The sequence below is a fragment of the Pipistrellus hanaki genome (genome assembly GCF_964339955.1).
Source record: "Pipistrellus hanaki genome assembly, chromosome: 10".
Lineage (NCBI taxonomy): Eukaryota > Metazoa > Chordata > Mammalia > Chiroptera > Vespertilionidae > Pipistrellus > Pipistrellus hanaki.
Genome location: NC_140512.1, coordinates 807,319 through 829,914, shown reverse-complemented (window position 1 = coordinate 829,914; position 22,596 = coordinate 807,319). Strand labels below are relative to the sequence as shown.

Genomic DNA, 22,596 nt, shown 5'->3' with positions numbered 1-22,596 from the left:
ATGCGGAGATGACAACACAGAGCCCAGGAGGGGCCACTCCAGCCTCACTCTGAGGGGACGCTGTGGGAGGGGACGCGGTGGGGAGGGACCCGGTGGGGAGGGGGCGCGGTGGGAGGGGACCCAGCACTCACAGGTCGCTGCTGTGGCAGGGGTACGGGATGGGCTGCGCCTGCGCGGAGGGCCCCAGGGCCTCCCGCCCGGTCTGCACCCGGAGCAGGGCCCGCTCCAGCATGTCCTGCAGCGGGGCGAAGACGTAGTTGTACTTGAAGCCGTCGGCCGGCAGGCTCTGGGGGTGGAACTTCCAGAAGGGGTTCTCGGCCTGGTCCGTCCGCACGCTGTACAGCAGGCTGGTCCGGATGGTGTAGGCCACGCGGGGCGGCAGCGGGGGCGCGTGCGGGCCGGAGCACCGGTGCCCGGAGATGTTGAAGATGACACCTGAGGGACAGACGGACAACAGCGTCACCCGGAGCAGCCCGCAGGGAGCCTGGAGGACGGATTGGGGGCGGGCCGTGCTGTCCCAGGGCGGGACTGTTGGCTCGGCCCCGTGAGCGCGGTCTGCCGTGGACACTTACTGGCCAGGAGGCGGTTCTGCTGCATGAGCCCCTGGGCGGCGGCCTCCAGGGCGGCGGCGGACGGCAGCCCCTGGAAGCGGTCCAGCAGCACACAGGAGGACAGGTTGACCAGCGCGGGGCCCAGGGAGAGGAGGTCGGCGGTGCCCAAGCGGCTCAGCACCCGGCCCAGGCCCCCTGCTGAGGAGTGAGCACGGGCCATGGCAGCGTCCCCAGCACAGCCTGCCGTCCCCACCGTGGACACTACAGACGCAGGGACACGCAGTCTCATACAGCTACACCCACACGCTTACATACCCACACTCACACACACTCACACACACATCCACGCTCACACACACACACACACACTCACTCACACACATCCACGCTCACACACACACACATCCACCCTCACACACACATGCACACACACATACATCCACGCTCACACACACTCACACATACATCCATGCTCACACATACACACACACTCACTCACACACATCCACGCTCACACACACATTCACACACACACACATCCACGCTCACACACACTCACACATACATCCATGCTCACACACACACACACACTCACTCACACACATCAACACACACTCACACACATCCACGCTCACACACACATTCACACACACATACATCCACGCTCACACACACTCACACATACATCCATGCTCACACATACACACACACTCACTCACACACATCCACGCTCACACACACATTCACACACACACACATCCACGCTCACACACACATTCACACACACACATACATCCACGCTCACACATACTCACACATACATCCATGCTCACACATACACACACTCACACACATCCACACACACTCACACACATCCACGCTCACACACACATCCACGCTCACACACACATTCACACACACATACATCCACGCTCACACATACTCACACATACATCCATGCTCACACATACACACACTCACACACATCCACACACACTCACACACATCCACGCTCACACACATTATAATACACGCTCACACACACACTCACACACACTTACCATACGTCTGCAGCTTCTCAGTCAGTTTGTCTACGTTGATGTGTAACTGGCTTTCCACAAAGTTTCTTATAAACTTGCTTCTCAGGACTTCCTAAAGGAAAGGTGGTTTAACAAAAACAATGGCATCGTTTTTCTTACTGAGCATGCGGTGGTTCACTCAGTTCATTGTTGTTTAAGGAAGGGCACAACACTGAGTCATCCTGAAAGAGGCCTGCACGCCCCGTGAGCCACAGAAGGCGCCAGGGACAGCCGTGACCCCGCGGGAGGCCGTCACTGCGCCGGTAGGAAAGCCCGGAGGCATGGAGCCAACCGTGCGTCAGGGTCACCGGGCAGCTGGGAAAGCCGGCCGCGGCGGCTACAGACCTTCTTCTGGACGCCCTCCCGGCACACGCCCCCCCCCCCCCCCGCCCCCCGGCGAGGAGCACGCTCACCTGCAGCTGCCCCAGCATCCGGCCGTGCCCACCGCTCTGGGAGCCGCTGGCTACACTCAGCAGCGTCTCTGACAAAGCCCTCAGCTTGTCCACATACACGAACGTGTGATTGGCCTGCAGACAGAGCACATCTGGCTACGCCTCCGTGTCCGCTGGAGAGTCAGCCGTGCGCCCGCAGAGAAGAGCGGGAAGGGCTGGATCCCGGGGCAGGCCTGCCACGTGCCCCCCTCAGGCCCGGGGTCTGACGTGTGTCCCGGAGACCTCGCCGGACTCCTCCACCCACTCACCGTCCCCCTCCTCGGGGCCCCCACCTGCTCCCCTGCTTCCCCACCTGTTCCCATGGGGTCCCCATGTTGACCTCACTGTCTAGGGCAGTAGATGCCTCCGATACACCTTGGCTGACTAAATTAACGCCAGCCTGCGCTTCCTCACTCCCCCCGCCTCGGGCCTGCACAGGAGCCACTGCATCCTCCGTGGTGACCTGACGGCACCGCAGGCTCAGACGCCCCTGGGCCACAACAAGACCCCACGAAAGCAGCGCGGCATCTAAGGCAGCGGTCGGCAAACTCGTTAGGCAGCAGAGCCAAACATCCAGTCAACGATTGACATTTCTTCTGAGAGCCACATTTTTTAAACTTAACTATATAGGTAGGTACATTGTTACTGACTTAATTAGGGCTCTCCTACGCTGGCCTTTGCTAAAAACGCAAGGGGCCAAAGAGCTGCATGTGGCCCGAGAGCCACATTTTGCCGACCACTGTCTCAAGGGAAAGTGCACGTGTGGGCGATATGAGTCTTGCCGTAGTCAGCGCTGAGGAGTCAGCAGCAAGGAGGGAAATCAAGCATTCACAGGCACTAGTGCTGGGTTCGCCCCCGCCCCAGCCCCGCCTCCCAGCCCCGCCCCTCCCCGCCCCTGCCCTCGCCCTGGGGTGCAGCCCAGCTCGCAGGGAACTAGGCAGCCCAGCCTATACCAGACAGCATGCCCAGAGGCCACGGCTGTCACCAGATGCACAACCGGAGAGCCGACACCCATGCCCCTGTGCCCTGCTCGCGCCCGGCCTCCTGTCTGTCCATCCTCACCTGGCTAGTACTGCATCCGACCCCTCCTGCCGCCAGTGTCCCTCAGAGCCTGACTGCAGACCCCACCGTAACGGCCGCACAGCGGGGGAAACTGGCCAGAATAAGCTGGAATCAACCTGAGAAGCCCTAGGGAGTCCCACCCGCGTGACCATGACGCTCATTCTCTTTAACAGCGGCTTCCAGAGCACTGCCGTGTGGCTCACCAGCCCCTCGCCCCGCAGCTGACCTTCCGGATGACCTTCTCCACCTCCGGGGAGCTGGGTGCGTACAGGATCTTCCCGTGTAACACCGGCCTCAGGAAGGCCCACACCAGAGCGCCGTTCGGAGACCGCAGTATTTCCTGGTAAAGCTTCAGGCAAAACGGTGCTGTGGCGATTAAAACAGAAAGTGTTACCCAGATGGGATGCCCCGGGAAGGGGGCTCATTTGCAGTGTGAGGGACCCAAGTCTGCATTTGGGCGGAGACTCCGGAACGTGGTTCCTGGCTGTGTTTAGTGGCTCTTGTCTCATGAGAAGCCTCAGGTACCACTTTCTCATCCATGTTTGAAAGAAATGAAGTGTGACCTTCACTTGTCCCACCGAGCTATCGATGAGAGCACCAGGGCCGGCAGGGACACCAACGATGGAAACGGAGAAAAGGGAAGCCCAGCCCCTGGTCCAGAGAGCCCGGTATAGTTTGGGGCCAGCACAGACTTTTTAAATAAAGTTAGCTTTATAAATTGCTACTGGGTTTTCTTTGCTGCACTATACAGAGCTGTGGCATGTACTCCTTTGATATGTGAAACTGCCTGTTTTCTCAGATCCTCCACTCCTCATGGCGGTGCGGTGGGCGTTTGCTGGGCTCAACCACAGAGCCTGCCTCGCCATAGCAATTAGGATCAAGTGTGGTCAGGCCTGAAGCTGGCGAGTGCTCCCGTCCCTCTGGCCCGAGAGAGCATGAGCGATGGAAATGCTCTCTCGGCGTCGATCCCCGACTCCTGACACCCAACTATGAAGAGCACAGTTGTAGCTATTTCTTCCCACGTCCACCAGGTGAAAAGAAAAACAAGTGCTTTTACTCAAAAGGTACTATAAACTCGATAGAAATAATCCCATAAAATGTAAAGTAAGAGCATGAGCCCATAGTGAACTTAAAGCATGAATTATAGAGCTTGCTCTGACAGTTTAACATCTTTCACTTTAAATTATAAGCTTGATGCAGACAGGAGCGACTCAGACTTCAGAAGAGACATATTCGTGTGTATGTGCAGCTGCCACACCAGCGCTGGGCAGCCTGCCTGAGAAGGAAGGACACTTTGCTGAGAGAGTTTGTCATGAATGGGTTCTGAATCGTGTCAAATGCTTTTCCTGCATCAGTTGGTACGATCATATGATTTTCATTTTGTTTATGTGGGTATCGTGTCAACGGATTTGCAGATATTGAATCAATCTTGCATTCCAGGAATGGACCTCACTTGATTGTGGGTATTTTCCTTTTAATGTATTGCTGAGTTTGATCTGTTAATGTTTTGCTGAGAATTTTTGCATCTATGGTGCCAGGTGGACACTAGACTAATGGGGGTGGGGCGCTAGGGGAGAAGAATCACTTCATAAATTATATAAATGACTAATCACTATGCTATACACCTAAAACTTAAATAATACTGAGTGTCAACTGTAAGTGAGAATTTAAAATTCCAATAAAAAGGAAGGACAAAAGTTAGAGGGTGGAAAAGAAATTCCTTGCCAACCTTCTACACAAAGTATTTTGTATAAAGCAAAGCAAATGGTCAATATGCAAATTAATCTAAGCAATCATGGGTTACAGTTTTCTTACTTGAGTCTTCAGGAATGTTGAATTTTTCTCTGTCACCTTCCAGGAGCTCGTTAACTCTGGGCAGGTTAAGGAACATGTTAGAGTTGCTAAGAAAGGACTCTTGCTCCTGGCACACCATCGTCACCACAGCCTGGAAGGAGCCGAGGGCTGAGCTTGCGGCCGGGGCCCCGGGGGAAGCCTAAGAGCATGTGGAGACACACCTCAGTGAGCCACACACACAGCGAATCCCTGCCCAGCGATGAGCTTTAATCCACAAATATCGCTAATGCAGACTAACACTCCCAGTGTGGTCTCTATCCCCAAACTGTCCCCTGGCTGAAGGGCAGCTCTGAGGACTCATCCCACCACCTGCCACATCCTGCACCCATGCCCATGCCCCCACACTCCCTCCCAGTCAGCTCCATCCCAGGCAGAGAGAGTTGAAGCCAAGACAAATATCACACCACTAACCTCATTCGAGTTTGCCTATGTTGCAGAAATGATCTGTAATTTGTATGCTGGCTGTTTACATGAAGGAACTGCTTTAAGGTTTGTGAGAGCAAGTTCCTCTCTGACTTAGGCCCACGGGCCTGGGACCCTCCTTTGCGCTGACTCGGACCAGGCACAAACGGCCCAGCCTCCTCCTCAGAGACGCCAGCCTTGCTCTGTGTCATGCTGCTGCCTCCAGAGCCCTTCAGAGGGCTTCCTGTCCTACATCCTGGTCTAGGGCAGAACTAGATGTGGCAAAGGAAGTGCAGGCAGCAGGACCGGAGGCCCAGCATGTCCGAAGGCTCCCCTGAGGCCCAGGTCACACACACACCTGCCGAGCGGCGGGCAGGTCCAGCAAGGCCGTGATGCTGGGCGTGTGGAGAAACTGGGGCAGGTGTTCCAGGACGTGGCTGGCCCTGGGGAGCAGGTGGCTGAGCCTGGAGACGACGGCCAGCAGGGAGCTGAGCACGCCCTGGGCCTCAGCTGGCATGAGCGTCTGGAAGGAAAACACACACGGAGTAACCACCACCGCGCTCTCCTCTCAGGGACAGCTGAGCGGCGCGCACCTGCTGCTCTATTCTCTCCTGGCATCTCCCCCGCCCCCAGAGGCAGCCACGGATGTCACAGGCCACGCCAGTGGGCGCCTCACCTTGTAAACGAAGCTGCGCAGGTCCAGGTGGCGACTCACGGACGCAAGCAGAGAGTACACGCTGGCCCCGGGCAGGCCGCACAGCTCCTGAGCGGCCAACCGCGCCTTCCCGTCCTCAGGCGAGGCCAGCAGGAGACGCAGCACGTCCCGGTCACATCTCCCGGACAGAGCCAGCGTCAGGGCGCCGGACAGGACCTGGTGGAGGAGGGTCCGAGCAGATGCACCCCAGCCGGGCACCCCGCTCAGGGAGGAGCCTGAGCACCCAGCGCCCTGAATGCGGGGGTTCCCTGGAGACACACGAGCCACCTCTGTTCCCCTCACACATCCTGGATGAAAGCGTTTCTGAAATGTGCGCTGATTTAAGCAACCTGCCCTCTGATGGCTCAAGGGCAACACATGGCCACCGTCCTGCACTCGCCGCTGCCGCCCCGCCCCGCCCCAGCCCTGGCTGCTCAGAGAGATCGCTGCGGCTGGTTCTTCACGCTCAGCCCCAGCCTCTGCCTCCGTTTATCCCTCTCACTCCGCAGCTATCAGTGAGAGACTGTCTCCTCCTCCTTTTGCAAACTGAAACCAGACTTCTGAGCTCATTGCAATTTTTGAGACGACAAAGCAAACAAAGCGAAAGGAGCGGCTGAGGACTGTGTTTGATCTAGTTTGTAAGTGACTGAGGAAAGTCATTAGAAGTGGCCGGTGGGACTGGGCGAGACGGACTGACACACCTGGAGCCAACCTCCCACAGCCCCTCCCCCGCGTCTGCAGAGGGAGTGGGGTCCCTCCGGAGATGGGGTCCCTCGGCCTGGCCTGCTCTCCGACATCCCCCGAGGGGCCCCGGAGCGAGAGGGCACTCTGCAAAGTTGTGTCTACAGCGTGTGGAATGCAAACGCACGTGCGCAGTAAACCAGATTCGGGGCCGACAGTGCCCCTGCAGCAGCATAACCCAGGGCAGAAGGTGGAACTGTGTGGCCCTGCGAGGAATAGGGCTCCCTCCTCTTTGGTTTTGGGGTGCATCACCCGAGAATCACCGCACGTCACCCACACGTGCCTCTCGGCATCCCATGTCCTGACTCAGCTGCCGCCCAGAGAACCCTGCTGCTCAGAACGGGACGGCCCAACTTCTGGAGGCCCCGCCAGAACGGCGGTCTGCGTGGACGAGAGGGAGCCCTGTTCTTTTCTCCGGGGACAGTGTTCCCTGTGGGCAGCCAACAGTGGACAGAGGACCCAGTGCGACGAATGCACAACTGACTGGCCGTGCCAGGAGTCCAGGGAGACGGTAGGCAGTGGCCACAGCGACACGCAGGATGCTACCTTCTGCCCACCGGACAACGGAGAAAGCCAGAGCCCTAGTGTCGCCTCCAACCTGACCATGGGCGCATGCAGGGTCTGTGCACACACGTCATGATCAGGCGAGGAAGGGCACCGTTTCCCTGAACAGCAGGAATGCGAGCTTTCTAATAGCCTCCCGTGGCCTGACCGCCCAGCACTTGGGTGACCACAGTGACGGCCACCGTCTGGGAGGCAGAGGGGGAGCAGGGACGCAGCAATCAGCGGGCTGCCATCTGCACAGCCAGGTCCCCCCTGCAGAGCCTTCTCCGAGCACCGCCCTCCTGAGATGGGGTGCTGGCGACACCTGGTGGCAGCAGCTTGATCAGGCAGCAGCACCAGCCAAGGCAGAGCCTGAGGGAAGGGCCTGGAGGGAGCTGACCTGTCCCAGCTCCAGCCCGCAGTCAGCCTCTTCCTTGGCCAGTCGCTGCCCGCTGCCTGGAGGTCCCACACGGAATTTGATCACAGCTGCTCTCCTCCTCCCACCTCCCCCCCCCAGGCACAGGGCCCTCCTCCCCCCCCCCCAGGCACAGGGCCCTCCTCCCCCCCCCCCAGGCACAGGGCCCTCCTCCCCCCCCCCCCAGGCACAGGGCCCTCCTCCCCCCCCCCCAGGCACAGGGCCCTCCTCCCCCCCCCAGGCACAGGGCCCTCCTCCCACCTCCCCCCCCCCCAGGCACAGGGCCCTCCTCCCCCCTCCCCCCCCCCAGGCACAGGGCCCTCCTCCCCCCTCCCCCCCCCAGGCACAGGGCCCTCCTCCCCCCCCCAGGCACAGGGCCCTCCTCCCACCTCCCCCCCCAGGCACAGGGCCCTCCTCCCACCTCCCCCCCCCCAGGCACAGGGCCCTCCTCCCCCCTCCCCCCCCCAGGCACAGGGCCCTCCTCCCACCTCCCCCCCCCCCCAGGCACAGGGCTCTCCTCCCACCTCCCCCCCCAGGCACAGGGCCCTCCTCCCACCTCCCCCCCCAGGCACAGGGCCCTCCTCCCACCTCCCCCCCCAGGCACAGGGCCCTCCTCCCACCTCCCCCCCCAGGCACAGGGCCCTCCTCCCCCCCCCCAGGCACAGGGCCCTCCTCCCACCTCCCCCCCCAGGCACAGGGCCCTCCTCCCACCTCCCCCCCCCCAGGCACAGGGCCCTCCTCCCACCTCCCCCCAGGCACAGGGCTCTCCTCCCCCCCCCCCCAGGCACAGGGCCCTCCTCCCCCCCCCAGGCACAGGGCCCTCCTCCCCCCCCCCCCCAGGCACAGGGCCCTCCTCCCACCTCCCCCCCCCCCAGGCACAGGGCCCTCCTCCCACCTCCCCCCCCAGGCACAGGGCCCTCCTCCCCCCCCCCCCAGGCACAGGGCCCTCCTCCCCCCCCCAGGCACAGGGCCCTCCTCCCCCCCCCCCAGGCACAGGGCCCTCCTCCCACCTCCCCCCCCCAGGCACAGGGCCCTCCTCCCACCCCCCCCCCAGGCACAGGGCCCTCCTCCCACCTCCCCCCCCCCAGGCACAGGGCCCTCCTCCCTCCCCCCCCAGGCACAGGGCCCTCCTCCCCCCCCCCCCAGGCACAGGGCCCTCCTCCCACCTCCCCCCAGGCACAGGGCTCTCCTCCCACCTCCCCCAGGCACAGGGCCCTCCTCCCCCCCCCCCAGGCACAGGGCCCTCCTCCCCCCCCCCCCCAGGCACAGGGCCCTCCTCCCACCTCCCCCAGGCACAGGGCCCTCCTCCCACCTTCCCCCCCCCCCCAGGCACAGGGCCCTCCTCCCACCTTCCCCCCCCCCAGGCACAGGGCCCTCCTCCCACCTCCCCCCCCCCCCAGGCACAGGGCCCTCCTCCCACCTCCCCCCCCCCCCCAGGCACAGGGCCCTCCTCCCACCTCCCCCCCCCCCCAGGCACAGGGCCCTCCTCCCACCTTCCCCCCCCCCCCAGGCACAGGGCCCTCCTCCCACCTCCCCCAGGCACAGGGCCCTCCTCCCACCTCCCCCCAGGCACAGGGCCCTCCTCCCACCCCCCCCCAGGCACAGGGCCCTCCTCCCACCTCCCCCCCCAGGCACAGGGCCCTCCTCCCACCTCCCCCACCCAGGTATGTGGCACTCAATGAGCCGCCTTTTGGGATTTTCCTTCAGGTCAGATGCTCCGTGACACCACGAAGAGCTTGCTGATGCTGTTTGAATGTTGGGGTCCTAGCTTCACTCTCTCTCTTAGTACAGAGTCATTCTTCATTAACTGATCTACCTGCCATGGTTTGCATTCAGCCCCAATTAGCCAGAATCCACATGAAATTGGGGTCCCGCGGACGGTCAATAAAAACGTCCACTTGAAGGCTGTAGAGGGCCGCCTGGGAAGGCACATGGGCAGTTTCCTTAATTATTATCAGCTGAACTCAAGGTGTAGGCAGAGCCACATCTTGGGAACATGTTTCCCCAACATTGCGGACGTGTTGTCAGTTTGGCTTTCCTATCAGCCCAGGTGTCGGCAGGGGCGGAACTAGATATGTAAATCCAGGCATGCTAGGGCCGACTTAAGAATGCAAATAAGCTGGTGCTACTTCCTGGAATTGGGCTATAAAATAAATGTGCTGGGAGGGTCGTTGTCTTCCTCCTGCCTCTCCAGCAGACAGGATGGCGGCCCACCAGCTCCCAGCTTAAAGTCTCTCTGTGTCTTCTCTCTTTATTTCTATTTTCAATCCCTGGCGGCCTCCACTTAGAACCGGTTCGTTCATCTCTCTTTCTGTGCTGGACGAGGAAAATGGAGATCCCCACCATGTCTGGCCCCCACATTCTGGCCCCCGACGTGGGCCCAAAGAGGCAACAAGAGGCAAGGGATCGCTCCCAAGAATTGCACGCACCACAGATTTAAGGAATTGTAAGGTAGGGGGAGTGTATTGCAAATTAAATTAGCTGGGTGTAAAACATGGGTAATCCTTCTAAATGCTTTACACTACACTCATAGCTCAAAGATATTCTGTTAAGCATAGTCAGATTCTTGATTTCTTAAGTTTTGTTGATGAAACCTGGGAAAAGGTTAGAAAGCAGTTGCATGACCAATACTCAGCAGCAAGTCCAGAGAAAATTCCTATTTTAATTGGTGATGATCTTGATTCAGCACAGGTGAGTTTAAGAACGTCTAAGTGGGGCCGAAACCGGTTTGGCTCAGTGGATAGAGCGTCGGTCTGCGGACTGAAAGGTCCCAGGTTCGATTCCGGTCAAGGGCATGTACGTTGGTTGCGGGCACATTCCTGGTAGGGGGTGTGCAAGAGGCAGCTGGTCGATGTTTCTCTCTCATCGATGTTTCTAGCTCTCTATCTCTCTCCCTTCCTCTCTGTAAAAAATCAATAAAATATATTTAATAAAAAAAAAAAAAAGAGAAGAAGAACGTCTAAGTGGGGTGCAGCCACGGCCTTACAGCCTGAAGTGGAAGGGTGTGAACCTTTAAGAATACCATCTGCACCTCCTCTGCCTCCACGTGTCCTTCCCGTGACCACAGACTTGAAACCAAGTAAAAAGATTAAAGGAATTTCTCAGCAACTGCCAATAATTCTTTATCTTAAAAAAATGTTTCTTTCCTTAAAAAATAAAAATAAATAAAAATTTTAAAAATAGATAAAATAAAAATAGTAGAAGCCAGACCATTACTGAATCTTCCCCCTAAGAAACAAGGAGGTGGGGGAAGGGAGACAGGTGGTGATCCAATATGGACGCTACTCCCCGAGAAAGCCATTTAAAAGGCCTCATCTTCCACCGTTTTTAAAGATGGCGGATACAGGAGGGCTTCGCAAGGCTCTTTTGAATTTTCCCACCCAGCGGCAATTAACCACCAGGAAGTAGACAGCAAGTTTACATGTGAATAACTATGGGTTTGTTTCTTGACTTCCCAGCAGGAAAATTCTTTTAAAAGTTAACAGCTGTGCCAGGCTTATTGGCTGGAAACTTAAAACTTTTAAGTTTACTGATATAAATGAATTGTTATAATACTGATTATGCCTTATATGAGGTCTAGATGATATGTTAACCTATTAATTAAATATGCCTTATATTTTATTTAAAATGTATCCTTAAAAATGTAAAAGTATTATTGATTTGAGAAATGCTAAGTATTTAATTTTGCTACCTAAAATTTAAAGCTCTGAAAGTTTAAGGTCTCCTTTCTTGCCATGAGAGGTTTTAAAGCTTCACCCATTTTTTAATGGAGGAAGGGGTGGACACGCCCCTCCCCTAGTATGCAGGTAGGCTGGTTCCCGCCAGCTGCCATCTTTAAAGAATGTGTTAATTTGCATTTAAATGGCTACACCTTTTCTGGTAGCTGCCCTTCCCAGAAAAGGTTAAGCACCAGAAGGTGGCTCCTTTGAAATCAGCTTCCCGTGGAAACCGGTTTGGCTCAGTGGATAGAGCATCGGCCTGCGGACTGAAAGGTCCGGGGTTCGATTCTGGTCAAGGGCATGTACCTTGGTACCTTGGCAGCTGATCAATGTTTCTCTCTCATCGATGTTTCTAACTCTCTATCCCTCTCTCTTCCTCTCTGTAAAAAAATCAATAAAATATATATATTTTTAAATGAAATCAGCTTCCTGCCAGTAGTCATCTTTTTAAGGACAGGTTTACATGTGAATACCTACAAGTTTGTTTCTCAGTTTCCTCCAGCAGAAAAAAACATGGTTTAAATTTAATTATTGGATTTTAAAATTTATTCTTAAGAATATAAAGGTGTCATTAATAAAGAACTGCTGAATATTTGACTTGCAAGCTCTGAAAGTTTAAGGTTCAGATTGAATTGGGAGAAGTTATATAATTGTGGTAACTAAATGTCTAGAGTATAGAAACTTGTTTTTGAGAAAATAAAATATATTTTCTCTTAAATAATTAGGAATTCAAAACACGTTACTTATTGGTCTGATTTAAGGAGAGGATTAATTCTATGATCCAGTTTAAATGTAATTGATATTTTAAGATAATTTAAGTATGTAATCTTTAAATCATATATATATATATTTATATTTGATCTTTCTAAGTGTATTTCAAGGTTTTGAGAGTAACTTTTGGATGTTTCATGGGGCCCCAAAATGTTTTTCAAAAGTCTGTTCTCTCTTAAATACAGTTTTAATTAAACTGATTGATACTTGGAATCACATGGAAAGCTTTATCAAATAAAAACTAATTAGTACATTTTATTTATACTTTTATTTTAAATTTTATGAAGATTTTGGCCTCTTAAGAAGGGTAAAATGAAGTAACTAAATAATTGATAGCCAATTTGAAAATGAATAATTGGCTTAGAGCAAAGAATATCCTAACATATTATTCTACAATGTCATTATAATTATGATATTTTACAACAGCATATTGTAAACAAACTTAAAAAACTAATTCTTTGAATGTTTGGCAGCAATTTAAAAGGACATGAGAGAATTTAATCCCTTCCACTGTGTGGAAGGCCCCTTGGGAAGGCACTTAAGCATTCTATATTGGCCCTTTTTGCCAAGAGGGACCCTCTTCTCACAATGCCCGCCCTAGAGAAGAAACCTGGGTTCCCCAAGATATGTGATCAATGCTGGGGCCCCGCCAGCAGGTGAGGGGACCCCAAGGCAGGTACTGGGCGTGAAGGCCACAGGGGCATAGGCTACCAAGGAGACAGAACTGAACCTCACATCACCCTGCTTGGCCCTGGAGGATGGCTTGTTAGCCAAAGATGGAAAGATGCCTCAGGGAAGGAACAAACTAAAACAGGCACAGTCGCAGAGGGGCCATCAGGAAAAAATTTGGGGATCAACAAAGGTGGGGCACAGATCCTCACCGACCCCCCCCCCCCCCCCGCAACATTGCAGGAGCTTGAACCTTCACCCCTTCTGAGGGAGGTCTCCTGCCCCCCATGGCTGCTTCGTGCTTCCCATGCCCAGCTCAGATGGGGACTCAGATAATAGAAAGAGACTAGGCCCAGCGCAGATCGGGACCAGGCAACAGAGAAGTGGCTGATATATCTAAATCTAGCCTAACACTAGGAATGCTTAGAACTTTCTCAAGGATGCAAATAATCCTTTCCATTAATATTTACAGGGTAAACTAAGATCGTTGTTAGAATATTAAATTTGACAGTAAAATAATAGTCAAGTTTTCAGATTAATTTAAATTGGCTAAATGAAATAAGTGAATATTTAAGAAAATTTAATTGTACAAAAGCTGTTCCTAAAGTATTAACTAAAATTTCTATTTGTAGTTCATTTCATGCTAAAATTGCTTAACATACAATGAGTCCAAAGCAGTCATATTTCTATGTAAAAATAAAAGGTTATCAAGATTGCATTAATTTTTTTTACAAAAGCCTCCTAATAATTAAATATAAAAGGATAGTAGAATAATATCCTGTAAAAAATATCTTGTAAGTAAATTATATCAAGCCTTAATTGCTTAAAAAATTTTATTCTAAAATTAATTTTAACAAGACACCCATGAAAAATCTTGTGGTGTCAAAATAAGCCAAAGGAAAATCATTTGAACAAAAATCAGAAGGATCCCAAGTCTAATTTATAGAAAAGATTTATTTATTAACCTTTGGTCGAGAATATGTTTATATTTCCAGAAAACTCCAAGACCATAAGGATTCCTGCAACAACAGATACCAGAGAGGACCTGATAGGACTACTACAGCCACAGAATAAGCAGTGGCCCACAAGAACAGAGGAGAAATAGTCCAGAGATAAGGATAGTTAAGATGCCTTGCCATGCTAGCAGTCAGCACCTGTGCATTGCTGCAGGTTGCCCAGGTCCAAGGGCAAGGAAGGTCAGTGTGCACGTGCTTCCAGACCATGTGTGCGACCCTTCTGTTCTGTTTTTACCAGGACCCCTGACTTGGAAGCTTGCCTTATTTCTAACACAGGGAATGGTATTAACTGCCACATTAAAAGAAATGTCATACCTCAGTCATTAGCCATTTTTACAGATGGATCCAGTTCTGAAAAGGCTGGATCTACTGCAGCAGGGGAGCAAAGATCCTTCAAACTTCTTATATTTCAGTAGAAATACAAGCTTTCATTTATGCCTTACCAGATTTTGCTATGGAGCCCATCAACCTATAGAAATAGTGCTTATGTGGTAAGTATGGCAAAAATTATTGAAACAGCTATTGAAATAGGACACACTAATTCAGAGGAACTTCTCATATATTGTTCAGCCTTTAAAATGTTAGAGAAGGACAATTTCCATGTTTTATTGAAAGCAAAGTCCTCAGTGCATTATCCCCTCTCTGTGTGTAAACCCCCGAGGACTTAAACGTAATCAAATCTGACAAAATGGATGTCACTCAATAGTGGAAAGAGCCAATCGTACTCTTAAAATCATTTACTAAAACAAAAAGGGGGAGACAGAAGTTATGTGTCACCTCAAGAGAGGCTCTGTTATGCTCTTTATACTTTAAAATATTTGAATTGTGATGCAGAGGATCGTACAGCAGGTGAAAGGTATCAGGCCTCGACCAAGTCAGCTAGGTGGAAGGAAGCATAAGCCAGAAAAGAGTTTTATCAGACTCAGTAATAATGTGGGGAAGAGGTTGTGCTTTATATCTTTCCAGGAGGAGCAAAGCAGCCAATTCGGGTGCCAGAGCATTACGGCCGTCACAAGTACCCACAGAAGCTCCCGTGTCCCTTCACTCAAAAGGACTGAGAGTTGCCCAATGACAGCAAAGGGGAAGAAGAAGAAAACTGAAAGATACACAAGGGACTGAGGTGCCAACACGGAGTCATCTGAAGAAAACGACTGAAGTTGTGGAAAAGCAAGAAGTTGAAGCTACTTCTTCAACCATGTTCCTGCTCATGCTAGCATCTGTTAGCTGCCAGTCTTCTGCAAAGTCTTGTGCAGCCAAGTCCAAGGACTCTGAGTAAATATACACTAGCAGCAAAAGAGACTTTCTTTCATTTGGTAGCTAAAAATGTTAATATGTCCATAGTTCTGATTTCTCATATTGTTGTTTTGCATTGGCATTGTTTTATTATTATTTAATAGCCAGAGTTTTGCTCTTGACATTCAAGTTTTGAAAATGATAACATGTATGTAGTTTAGTTTTTGCATTGGCACTGTTTGAAATTGTTTTAATTTAGAGTTTTGTTCTTAATGTTTAAATTTTACTTTTATTATAGTAGCTTAAAAAACAAAAAAGGGTGAGATGTAGAGGGCTTCCTGGGAAGGCACATGGGCAATTTTCCTTAATTATCGTCAGCTGAATTCAAGGCACCTTGGGAACATGTCAGCTTGGCCTTCATATCAGCCCAGGTGTCGGCAGGAGCGGAACTAGATATGTAAATCCAGGCATGCTAGGGCCAACTTAAGAATGCAAATAAGCTGGTGCTACTTCCTGGTATTGGGCTATAAAATAAATGTGCTGGGAGGGTCGTCCCACCCAGCTCCCAGCTTAAAGTCTATCTCTGTGTCTTCTCTCTTTATTTCTAATATTTCTCAATCCTTGGCGGCCTCCACTTAGAACCGGTTCGTTCATCTCTCTTTCCGTGCGGGACGGGGAAAAGGGAGATCCCTGCCATGTCCAGCCCCCGCAGAAGGCCATCTTCATGATGACTGTTCTGGAAGGTTCTCTGTAGGGAAAGTAAAGCCTCCACGGGCCGAAGTGCTGGAAGGGCAGCTAGGACATCTGCTGAGACCCAGGAGCTTCCCGCTGCAGCAGGACATTCGTTCGCCTGTCCCTGTCCTCTGTGCATCCCCACTCCCCAGTTCAGCCATGCATGTCAGCCACCCAGCGGTGCCCAGCCCGTCACCACAGCCACCACGCTCAGCGGTCAGATGGCACAGCGACTCTGTCCCGAGAGGAGGCCGCCATTCCTTAGACAGTTTGAGATATGTGGGGGCTGTGCATCGGGGCTGAGAATCCCCAGAGTGAACTTCGTACCAATTTCATCCTTCCCAACCCAGGGAGGCAACACTGAGATTAGGGCCCTGAGGTCATGGCATCAGACAAGGGCACCTCAGTTCCTCTGCCTCCGAGTGACATGGATCAGAGCAGCCCAGCCCAGTGGGGGGGAGGGGAGAGGAGTGCAGGCCAGCAGCCCAGGTGCCCCTCTGAGTGACATGGATCAGATCAGCCCAGCCCAGTGTGGGGGGTGGGGGTGGGAGGAGGGCAGGCCAGCAGACCGGGTGCCCCTCCGAGTGACATGGATCAGAGCAGCCCAGTGGGGGAGGGGGAGAGGGCAGGCCAGCAGCCCGGGTGCCCGAGGGCGGAAGCGGCCACACTGTACCTGTGAGCAGGAAATATTTGCTTCCAAAATACTGCTGATGGCTTCAGGTGAGAGGCGGGCAGATCGGAGCTCCTCGGTGAAGGCGGTGATGTTCTTCACCAGGTCTTTTACCCTCACATCTGAGAGACAGCAGTGGGAGAAGCAACACAATAGCGAATGCTGGGCTGTTACTGAAAACCAGATGTGATGCTAACACCTGACAAAGCCCATTTCCTTCCAGGCCACAGCCACAGCCACGCAAACACCACGTGGTCTTACTGACCGAGCCCTGAGCCCCGCCCGCTCCTCGGAGACGGCACTGTTCCCCGGAGCCCAGCAGCCCCGGGCTCGCCTGCTGCTCCCGCTCTCTCTGAGACCTGCGCGCTTCAGATTTCCTCCGGGAACAGGTTTCCCTAGGACACAGGCTCCCTCCCCTCCACGCATCTCCTCATCCACCTCTTTCCCCAACAGCAGGGTGGTGGGTGGACTGCGGGAGGCCTCAGGCCCGGACCCAAAGCCACCGCGGCCTGTGAACTGCCAGGGTGAGGAGCCCCCAGTCCCAGCGCGGGCCTGGGAGCAGGGCGGGTTTGGCAGCCGGATTTGAGGACCTGACTCCTTCACCCCACACCCCTCAGGCCAGCCATGCTCTGAGCTGTTATTCATCACAACAGCATGACTTCTCCTATATATATTTTATTTTGATCATATTTTTGTGTGAGAGACTAAACTTCATTTTTAATCACGCAAACTTGGAAGAACCACACACTTACCCACAGTTGCTGTGAAATTGCTAAGAGACGTCATCATCAAATCCCCAGGAAACAAAACCTTTTTGAGCCTTTGGGCCAACCTAAAATGGCAGAAAATTAAAGCTGATTCACACAGGACGCTACGACAGAGGCGCTGCCAGGAGGGGAGTCCTGCTGGCCCTGGAGGGGAGTGACTGAGAGACGGTGTCTCCATAGGGCCCTCCCACCCAGACACGTCTCCTGACACAGTGTGGGTGGCCACTCGGGGACACTGCGCCCCAATCCTTGCAGCAGGGCCCCGCTGGGCGTGGTGAATCTGGGGAGTAAAGAGGCATGTCACCCTGGGCGGTGGCTCGGGTGGTTGGAGCATCATCCTGTGCACAGAAAGGTGGCGGGTTTGATGCCAGTCAGGACACACACCCAAGTTGTGGGTTCAATCCCCAGTCAGGGTGCACGTGGGAGACAACCAATTGATGTTTCACTCTCACACCAATGTTTCTCTCTCTCCCTCCCTCTTCCTCTCTTTCTAAAGTCAGTAAGCATGTCCTCGGGTGAGGATTAAAAATGAAGGAATGGATGGGACACGGAGATGTCTCAGGAACTAGGACACCAGCAAGTGGGAAGAATGCATCTCTCCAGCAGGATACAGTGCCCGGTCTCCCCTCCTGTGGTTTGTACTTGGAGAACATCGGACAAAATTAACCCACTGTAAGGAAGTAACCTGGGAACCTCTGACTGTAGCGTCGGGTCTCAGCACTCTGATCTAAGCCCGAGACCACTCACAAGCCTGAGAGTTACCGCCGCTCTCACATCTCACAACGCAAAAGCCTGAGTGGCTTAGAAAACTCACGTCTGTGCGGCCCACGCTACTGCCTGAGATCCATAACTGGGAAATGAAGGCAGCACCTTCATGAAGGAAACCGTGGTGCAGTGGGCCCAGTGACATACGTGTGCAGGCGCCGCGGGGTCCAGTCCCACGGGGGCGGACACGCACAGTCCCAGGCGGCGGCGTTCTGCAGGTGGCTCCTGAAGCGCTCCAGGGTGTGGGAGAGGTTCCGGTGGAGTCCCTCACAGTCTAGCTGGCGGGGCGCGGACCACGCCTTCTCCACGGCCTAGAACCACAGCAGCGAGTCAGAGCACAGCTGAGACAGGTGTCTAGGTCTGAGCCCACGTGCGTGGGAGGTTTCAGCTCATTTCCCAGAACTAAAGGAGCAGCACGGAGCCAGCCAGTCACGAGCCCGCGGGCTGGTGGGAGGCATGGCCCCAGGGCTCCGCATAAACACCCATCACAGGAAGGAGCCCCAGTTCACAGGTGGAAACTGTACATGCAGCCCTGACTTCCCACACCACCGTGCACACCCTCCCTCACTGCTCCCATACCACTGAGCACGCCCTCCCTCACTGCTCCCACACCACCGTGCACACCCTCCCTCACTGCTCCCACACCACCGTGCACACCCTCCCTCACTGCTCCCACACCACTGAGCACGCCCTCCGCAAGCTCGGGGGCCACACTGCTCCCACACCACTCAGCACACCCCTCCCTCACTGCTCCCACACCACCGAGCACGCCCTCAGCAAGCTCGGGGGCCACACTGCTCCCACACCACAGCACCAGCACGCTGCACGGGCCACCCCCGTGGACGTGAACTCCGGAAGATGAAAGACAACCCGCCTGGTAGAGGTCGTGCAGCACAGGGAGCCCCCGCAGAGCAGACACCAGGAGCCACCTCGCTCCACCTGGCTCGCAGCTCCGGGCGGCACACAGGGCGTCGCTGGCCAAGGACGGCTTTTCTGCCAGAGGAGACAGAGAATGATTACTGAACATTTCCTCCGGAAGAAGCTGTCTCACAGTGTCATTTCTCAGACTCACCGTGATACAAGTTCAGAGATTTCTTCAATCATCAAAATGAACGTGGGACACGGGGGCAGAGCTGTGGCTTTTGAGTTCCACATGTCCCTGATTACTCAGCTCTCCTGGCCCTACCCGATGGGCAGCAATGCATTTCCCTCAGCCATGTCCCCATTGGTCCCTCTTCTGCACCCTCTGGGCAAGGCACTCACTCTGAGCTCCTCTCCTCATTCCCTCCATTTTCCCTGAAAGCTTGCTTCTCTCCCGTTCTCTCCAATTTTCTCTGCTCTCTCACTTCTCTCGTCATTCCCCCATTTTCTTTAATTTCTCACTTCTCACCTCATTGTCTCCATATTCTCTGATCTTTTTCTTCTTGCCTCATTCTTTCCATTTTCTCTGACACCTAGCTTCTCTCCCATTTAATTCACTCAGCAAAAATTCAAAACCATGACTCAGCAAAAAGTCAAAACCATGACTCAGCAAAAAGTCAAAACCATGAGTTGGCAGAAATCGATACCATGGGTTGGGGTTAGGGTTAGGGGATTAGGATTAGGGCTAGGGCTAGCATTATAGTTAGAGTTAGGGTTAGGGTTTAGAGTTTAGGATTTAGTGTTAGGGTTTAGAGTCAGGATTTTAGGATCAGGGTTAGGGTTTAGGGTCAGTGTTGGGGCTTAGGGTTAGGGCTTGGGTTTAGGATTTAGGACTAGTGCTAGGGGCTAGTGTTTAGGGTTAGGGTTAAAGTTCTCACCTGCTGTCCCTGAGCAGAGATGGCAGTGCCCTTTCAGTCTCAAAGGGAAAGACGGTGACACACTGACCAAGGTTAGGGCACCCAGCCTGCATGCTCACAGGTCACATCCAAAAACCTCCCCCACCTCATCCTCACAGCCATCTCTCCTCCTGACAGCACCCACTGGTCTCCTCCCCGGCGCACCCTGCACCGCCTTCCTCCCTGCCTGGGGCTCTTCCTAAAGGGAGGTGCTGCTCTGGGTCCTCCGAAGGCTCAGGTCACATCTAGGGCCGCCCGAGCCACCTCCCCCAGCTCACTCCCCATGCTCCATCTCCCCTCAGTCCCTGCACCTCCTGCACCCTCCGTGCTGCCTCCTCTACGACCCGCCTTCAGGGCTCGGCCTCAGAACACCTGCGTGCCGGCACAGGGCCTCGCACTCCTGCCCGGACTGTGCGGACCTGCCGGGGCTCATCCGAGCTGCACGGACCCCCTGCACACACATGCTGCACGGACCCCCTGCACGCACACGCGGGGCCAGACTGCCGGGCTGCGCTCACATCTGTCAGGTCACTGTTCGCACGCAGTCATTTCCCACATGACTCAGTATTGGGTCGGAGGAGGAAAAGCTAGCTCTCCTCCTGGTTCAAACTTAACTCAGCGGCGTGCACTGAGCTGCTTTATTCCCAGTAGGAGAGGAACTGGCTGCCTGCGTTCCCCGGGTGCTGGCGGAGCACCATGCCCCGGGCCCATTCCAGCCCAATCCTATGGGTACCGTCTCTGGGCTGTCACTGCCCGCCTGCTCGGCAGGATGAAGCGGCAGTTGGGTACGGAAAGCAGAGTTACTGGGTGTTTTTCAGGCAGGCTTGCAGATGACATACTTGAGTTTTCTTGTTGTGAAATGTAAAAATTCAAAATTAATTTGCTGTTACTAATGTAATTTTAAGTACGCTATATTAATTTAGCAGCTGCAGTGCAGAATGACAAAATACATATAAATTTAGGTATAATGAGTGTTAAGTTCCTTTAAATGCCATCCCGCCAGCTGACTGAGATGTCAGAGTAATCCCGCTCCAGCGTGCTGGGCTCCGAGCGCCAGACGGGCAGACGGAGGGGCCGCAGCCGTTCCCGCGCTTCCTCCCGGGAGCCCGCCGCGCTCCGGTGCGTCCGGAACCCATGCTCGGCGCTGCCGTGCCAACACCTCCGCCGGACACAGGCTCCCTTTCTGAAGACACAAGCGCTTCTCCTGGGAGACAGCCCTGCACTTCCTTCAGCAGCAGCACAAAGGGGAGAGTCACCAAAATCCGCAGGAAAGGACTGGCAAGCAGGACCTCAGTCCACGAGATACTTCATTTACAACCAAACATTCAGTCATTCGCTGCAGGCAGGCGCTGGGAGGGTGGAGGCGGAGGGAGTAAGCGGCAGAGCCCGCCCTCAGGGAAGTCAGATGGAAGCAGGAAAGCCTGAAACACAGCACTAAGTGCCCTGCACTCAGGGGCCGCGTGGGTCGCTCGGCACACATGGGGGCGGGGAGGAAAGCACATCCCCGGTGCCAGGCAGAGGAGGTGCACAAGGTGCAGACGTGGCTGCTGCCTTCAGGAAGCTGTGGCGGAGGAGGGGGCTGTACAAGTAAGCACATGGGCATTGCCTTTGACAGAGGTTTGTGCAAGGCCACGGCCAGCGAAGGGGGGAGGCAGGCTCCTGGAAGAGCTGCCCCAGCTCCGAGCCCCCAGGGCCCGGCAGCCAGGCTCGGAAGCTGCGTGTTTCTCTCGAAGAAACGCAGAGGCACCAGGCTCGCTGACAGCGGCCCCGAGACCGGGGCTGAGCGGCGTCTCCGGGCGGCCCACCTGTGAGCGTGAGCAGCACACGCAGCAGCAGCGTCCTGGCCCTCTGCGGGGTCTCCGCGGCTGCCGGGGGCTCCGCGGGCTGCTGGGCGTCCTGGCACATCCTGGCAGCACTCCGGAAAGAAAGAAATGCCATTGAAGGTGCGAGTGTGGGCACGTATCCTCCCCGCCCGGGAACAAGTGCAGCACCTGCGCGGGGACTCCTGACCCCGCCGGCACCGCTCTCAGCCCGGCGCTGCCTCAGGACAGAGGGAGCTAGTGATGTAAGTGCCCTCGGGCGGGCCGCTGCGGTCCCTGAGCTCTGGCACCGGTTTCTGCCGAGCTCCAGAAGAGCCCTGCCGGTGACAGTCTGAAGTCACCTGACCCCTCTGCAGGCCAGCCCCGGGGAAGCCGGATGGGAGAGCCGAGCATTGCTCCAATACAAACAGATAAAGGTCTACTTCTCAGCTACCGAAACATAGATGAACCGGAAGAGAAAGGGGGCAGAGCCTAGTTATTATTGAACTATGTTTTAGACACAGAAGGTCAAACATGTAATTTATCTTTCTGGCCAGAAAAAAAAAGAAAAGAAAAGAAAGGAAAAAAAACATGATGGGGTGTAGAGCCATTTACCAATCACCATCAGGTTATACATATTTTGGTCAATCCTGAGGTTTTAATTATTATATCTCAATTGTGCCACAGGGAGCAGGAGTCCCCATTCACAGTCTCTGCCCAGCAGGAGGGTGGCTTCCATTCCTGCTCAGCAGGGGTGTTGTTCTGAGCACGACAACGCCCTGTCCCTGGCTCAGGGTCCCAGCCTCTGAGTGAGCTCGAGGCCAGGATGCCAGACGACAGCATGGCTGCAGAGCACCGCGACCTTG

At 54.4% G+C, this 22,596-nt stretch overlaps 1 protein-coding gene across 1 annotated transcript in view; it reads right to left on the bottom strand.

The window, feature by feature from the left end:
- LOC311629317 (ATP-binding cassette sub-family A member 13-like) overlaps positions 1-21,836 on the bottom strand; it is a gene marked incomplete at its 5' end in the record, with an annotated part of 69,728 nt that extends 47,892 nt beyond the window's left edge. The window contains 13 exons of the mRNA XM_084897296.1: positions 132-435; positions 573-749; positions 1,613-1,703; positions 2,044-2,157; positions 3,350-3,489; positions 4,939-5,116; positions 5,738-5,902; positions 6,056-6,250; positions 16,586-16,704; positions 17,335-17,414; positions 18,262-18,425; positions 18,863-19,107; positions 21,737-21,836. Of these exons, the coding sequence (XP_084753422.1) occupies positions 132-435; positions 573-749; positions 1,613-1,703; positions 2,044-2,157; positions 3,350-3,489; positions 4,939-5,116; positions 5,738-5,902; positions 6,056-6,250; positions 16,586-16,704; positions 17,335-17,414; positions 18,262-18,425; positions 18,863-19,107; positions 21,737-21,836 (2,072 nt within the window). The remainder of the gene's footprint in view (positions 1-131; positions 436-572; positions 750-1,612; positions 1,704-2,043; positions 2,158-3,349; positions 3,490-4,938; positions 5,117-5,737; positions 5,903-6,055; positions 6,251-16,585; positions 16,705-17,334; positions 17,415-18,261; positions 18,426-18,862; positions 19,108-21,736) is intronic.
- Positions 21,837-22,596: the final 760 nt, after the last annotated feature.